The following is a 5465-nucleotide window of genomic DNA, read 5'->3' on the forward strand; positions in this document are numbered from 1 at the left end:
AATACGTTACTGTTGGGTGTTTGTATTCCATTGTCGCTTCATTCATTGGCTTATGTGGCTTGGCATATCGTGTCCATGTGTTCGTACAATGTTTTGTTTTTTTTTTATTCCTCGTTTCATTACATCGTTCGGGTGCTGTTCATACGTACAACAAATCATCTCGAATGTTGTCGGTAAAAATTCATATCTCGCTCGCAAACGAAACGTACAAACGAATGAGGAAAAAAAGACGTGAAACACATACACTCACACACGCTCGCATCGACGACTGACTGTTAGCTGCTGCTGCTGCTTCAGCTCTCTACGTTCCATTCAATCGTACCGAATTTTTTCAGTTCAGTTCTGCCTTGTCCGTTGTCGCGTAATCGTAACACTCTGAGTTTTTGCGTTTGCTCGCCACACCGCTCTTACTATACGAACAACAAGAAGAAATCACTACCAAAAACGAACGAAAAAAAAAATTGACAAATCAAATTATTCGTGGTGTGTTCGAACTAAACCGAAAAAATATTGTGCTATTTTTTTGATCAACCAATTTTAATTTGTCTTCTGTTTCATTTATTTATTTTTGAGTTTTGAGATTCAGTGGAATTTCTTGTACAAAAAAAAAAGAGACAAGCGACGACTCTTGAAATTGAGAACATAGTGAACATTGCGCAAAGCGAAGAAAAAAGAAAGAAAATCAAATGAAACGAAAAAATTTGATGTAAAATGATGAATTATAATGAAAATAGTGCAGATGAAATATTTGATGTGACACAATTCAAAAACCCGAAGAGAAAAATAATTACGTACTATTATTAATTTTGGTGAAGCAGCAGCAACAACAGCGACCGAAAAATTATATTACACAACTGTAAAACGACAGAAAAAAAAACAATCGAACATTATGACGATATAATTTTTTGCGGTGTTTAACTGTCTTATTGGGTGCGCTCGGTGCTTCTTCTACTTTTATCAACATCGCAGAGAAAAAATCACAAAAACTTGATACACAAACCAGAGAAACATGCATGCGGTTGCCAAAGCAAAACGAACAAAGATGAAGTAGATCGTTATTAAAACATTGTCAAAATAGATTTATCGAATTAAAACGCGATTCATTTCACAAGGCGAAAATTTATTTATTTGATTCGTGTCCATTTGTTTTTTTTTCGCTCATTTCTTTGCCTTATGTTTTTTTTTCTTCTGTCGCGTAATAACCGAAAGAAAAAGAGTGTTCTTGAAAGAAATTCGTGTAAATAACTTGAAAATTTCGTAAAACAAAAACTGTTTATAAGGTCCAACTGATGTGCAATAAAATTCCTAAATAAGCTTAGATGATTTAAAAAAAAACAAGCGAAGAAAAAATTGTAATTTCTAACGAAAAACACAAATCGTCGCTCATCACTCACCGAATACTGAATTGATGTTCGGCGTAAAAATTTAAGAGTTGATCATTTCAACTGAGAGTAAACAACAAGTGAAACTTTTTTTGTAAGTGGCAAATAAAAATGATCCAATTTGAAACGGTCAAATATGGAATATTGAAAAAAACCACGGATAATCAAAAAATGTCAAAAGGTTTGTGCTTTTTTCTACTTCTTCTTCCATTTGATTCAATTTTAATCGTTGATTTGCTTGTGTTCTGTGCCCATTCGCACCTAGTGCCAGTTCTGTTTACTTTGATTGTGTCGTTGTCGTCGAAAAATTACTGAAAAAAAGAAACAAAACAAATTTTGAAAACAAACTTCGAATCACTTTGAGACAGATTCATGTTTTTGTTTATGTAAAAGCCATTTAAATGGTTTATCATAAGTTTTGATGAAATGTCCATCCGGAAGTGTGATCTTAGCATTTTTTTTTATTGACATTTTCTGTTGTTTATACAGAATATCGACCATTTGAGACAGATAAATGATCAAAGCCGAAATGAAAATGCATCCATTTTTGATTCGAATCAACATAAATATGTTACAAAGTTGCGTTGCACTTAGCTAATGTTGTACGATAGAAGAGAAGACCAAAGAGTCTTTACTTGAGAAGGCCAAAGAAACCAAAACCGAAAGATCTAAATTTATGATTATTTCCAATTCATAGCACTTGGTGATACTGAAACGAAAATTCAAACCAAATGTTACGTTTTCGTTGAGAATCTCAAATTGAGATGAACCAAAATGTATTTATAGTGTCTATCTATATGAGTTTATCGTTCGTGAACTGCTTTTGTTTTCGAAATGTGTGCCTTTCAATGTTCAAAATGGATATTTTTCGTGCGGCCGTCGTTTCAGGTTCATGTCCCATTCGTCAAATCGGCGTGTATTTCATTAACGCCAAAATAGAAAACTAATCGACAAGACATGCTCGAAAATCCTGAAATCAAAATAGAGAGCAACAGAATAGAGAAAAAATTCTTCAGCATCACGCGATGATTTTTTTTCCTTCTTCTAAAATTGAAATGAAAATATCGTTTGAGTTTGTGTCGCGTATCACTCGATAATCTTCCAAACGACTTATTATACATTATAATTATCGTCATAAATTAAAGCGACAAATAGATGAAAGGGACACTTTTTTGTCTCTGTTCTGTTCAAACAAAGCGTTACGATGTGCTGAACGATATCGAAGCAAATTAAGCAGCAACATCGGGGACTTGTAAAAAAATATTATGGTTGCGGTGTATATTGAGATCAAGAAACCTGAATCGGTCGTTTGTCAGCTAAGCGCATCTCTCATTCTTTCTCTCTCTCTCTCTCTCTCTCTCTCTCGCCATTTGATAATAAGCACCTGATAAGTGTTTTCGCCATTTGTTTTTCTCGCTTCAATAGTTTACCTCAAAACTTTTGGCGTCGCTCAAATAAAATGATATAATTTATTTGACATGAAAGTCAAAACAGTAATACACGCATAAGTCGCGAGCACTCATCTCAAGCGAGAAGAAAAACGCGAAAGACGTAGTCAGTATTGTCATTATGGCAGTCCGCATTTATAAAAATATATATATACAAAATCTTTCGTTCAACCAATCATAAAAGCATTAATTTGTTAATTTGAATATTTTTCGCATCGTCAATATGTGCTGACGATCGCGCAAGACCTGAAGCCGTTCCGACCGACCAAAAAGCTTTTAACTGAAACGTCAATAGAACGGGCTAAAATATGATCGCCAAGAAAATATCCGTTTTTTTCTCGCTTCTTCTACTTTTTCGGATAATTTTTTTTCCGCTTTTTACGTGATTATTTGCATATTGCCACCGCTCGCTGGATGCTATAATTATCAAATTTCATCAAGTTAGTTAAACAAATATGAATCGCTGAAATAATGATTGGACAAAGACTTTGTCACAAAGTGTCGTGTTTTGCGACTTTATTGTCGTCGTCGTCGTCGACGTCTTCCAAAAGAAGACGCGAAATACACCATGCGGCTTACAGGGATTTTTCGACCGAGCGGTTCAATTTAAAAAATTGAATAGAAGCCTGTTCTGTTTATGCTATTTAACCAATCTTTTATAGGCCTATAAGCATTTACATAATTTTTTCACTTCGATTCAAATTTTATTGCTACTAGTTACTTCAAGTTTGTAAAGCATCAAATTTCGAACCACGTAGTTGGAATGAAGAAATAAACCACACGCCGTATTTATTAACTCGCATACCTTAGACTTTTATTTTCGGTTCTAGTCTGCGTAAATCAAAAGTCTCAAAATTCCGTACCCCGATTACACAGTTTATTATAAATATGCTTGAGCTTTTGAAAAACACAAACTCTTCCATCTTATTTTTATTCACATTTTAATATCCCATCTGTCATTGATGCTAAAAGGTTTTTGGGTATTTGTTTTATCTACTGTTTTGCGACCGTGTGAACGAAAATACATCAGTCGAATAAATACGCGGATCGATTTTACTCAGAAATCAAGCGATTCAAAGAACCAGCCAGCGAACGAAAAAATTCAAATTTTTCAGTCATATTCACTCATGACATTTTACGGAAATATTCCCAAAACTAACAATTATGAGTTCATACAGTAATTTTTCGAATTTTGCCCCAGCCACGAATGAAAAAAAAATGACTCCGTGAAACCTATGGAAAGAACCTATGGAAAGATTCTTATCGCACAACTTTTTTTCTCGGTCGTTGTCGGAATATTTCGCAAGGATTTATTTGGTTTCTTGTTTGCATTGTTATCCTGTAAAACAAAGGCCAATCACGTAATCGTAAATCATATTACCTTCGATTTTGAGCGTGTGTGTGAGCAGCGCGCACACAAAAAGGTTTTCCATCAATCGCGACAATATCAACCATAAATTTAACGCTTTTGCGGACGAAACATTCACGGTGAAGCATCGAAAAGATGCCACAATAATCGCATCACATAAAATAAATCGGTGTTGCTTCGAATCGGCGTGGTTTTTTTTAAATTCGGTTTTGTTTTTAAGAAGTTTTTGCTGTCAAATTGAAGACTGTTTATAAGAAAGCAGAAAGGGAGAAAAAAGTGGTCTTAAAACCAAGAAAAAAAAACCCGAGCAAAATATAATAAATGGGAAGAGAATCGAAACGATACAAAAGCAACCAAATAAATTGTTTTTGTCATCATCATCGTTGTCGTCGACGTTGTCTTCGTGAAAGCAGAAAAAAAAGCATCACACACTCCGAATGTCACACAGAGACACGTTGCGCGATGCAACACTCACATTTCGTAGCATTCTTTTGTCATTTTTTCGTGTGTGTGTGTGTGTGCGATTCCGAAGCGATTCCGTACAAATGTAACTCTTTCGATTTTTTTTGCTATTTATTTTTTTGACATTGTTTCTGTTATAAACATATTTATAAAACAACAAGTCAAGAGACTGTTTTTTTCCCTCAGTCAGTTTGTGTGTGTATTTATTTTCATCGCGTCATATTCATTTATATTGTTTTGATTTTTGTTGCTTATTGTATGTAAATACACACAAGAAAAAAAAACTGTTTGTCTTTTTTGTGGCTTTTTTGCTTCTGTCTGTTCTGATCCTTTGATTTTTGTTTCGCACAAATTCGATATTGTTATAGTTTTCGTGTGTCTGTGCACCGATTTTGAAATTCGAGACACGAAAACTTCAATGTGATATATATTTTACCAATTGCACGGCTCACGTAACATTTGATTGAATAAAAAAATGTTGAAAATTACCCTAAATAAAGCAGCACACACACACACACACACACACACACTGCACAATCAGAGATCAATGGTGTGTGATTTTTACACTCACGACTTGAGTCTTGAGCATATATCAAACAAACTCGAAATTCGATACTTCCGCACTGAATGCATGGGCAAATAAATTTTATGCTATTGATCACCTTTCGGATGCAAACAAAAGTCAACACTTTACTCATCACATTGCTTGGTTTTTCCTTCAAATGATACAGTCATGGAAATTTAATTAGGACCGGCATTGAAATTTCAGTTTTTTCCCATTAATTCTGTTATTTTACGAAAAAA

The 5465-nt window shown here is 34.3% G+C and overlaps 1 protein-coding gene across 2 annotated transcripts in view; it reads left to right on the plus strand.

The window, feature by feature from the left end:
• The first annotated feature begins 349 nt into the window (after positions 1-349).
• LOC129566774 (homeotic protein spalt-major) overlaps positions 350-5465 on the plus strand; it is a 19016-nt gene continuing 13900 nt past the window's right edge. Inside the window, exon 1 of one of the 2 annotated variants that reach the window (XM_055443000.1) lies at positions 350-1563. In XM_055443000.1, the coding sequence (XP_055298975.1) occupies positions 1494-1563 (70 nt within the window). In that variant the 5' untranslated portion in view covers positions 350-1493. The remainder of the gene's footprint in view (positions 1564-5465) is intronic. The other variant, XM_055443001.1, reaches the window with a different exon arrangement.

The sequence above is a fragment of the Sitodiplosis mosellana genome, unplaced genomic scaffold (assembly GCF_009176505.1).
Source record: "Sitodiplosis mosellana isolate CC-2019 unplaced genomic scaffold, AAFC_SMos_1.0 Smas_scaffold_5, whole genome shotgun sequence".
In the NCBI taxonomy this organism is placed as follows: domain Eukaryota; kingdom Metazoa; phylum Arthropoda; class Insecta; order Diptera; family Cecidomyiidae; genus Sitodiplosis; species Sitodiplosis mosellana.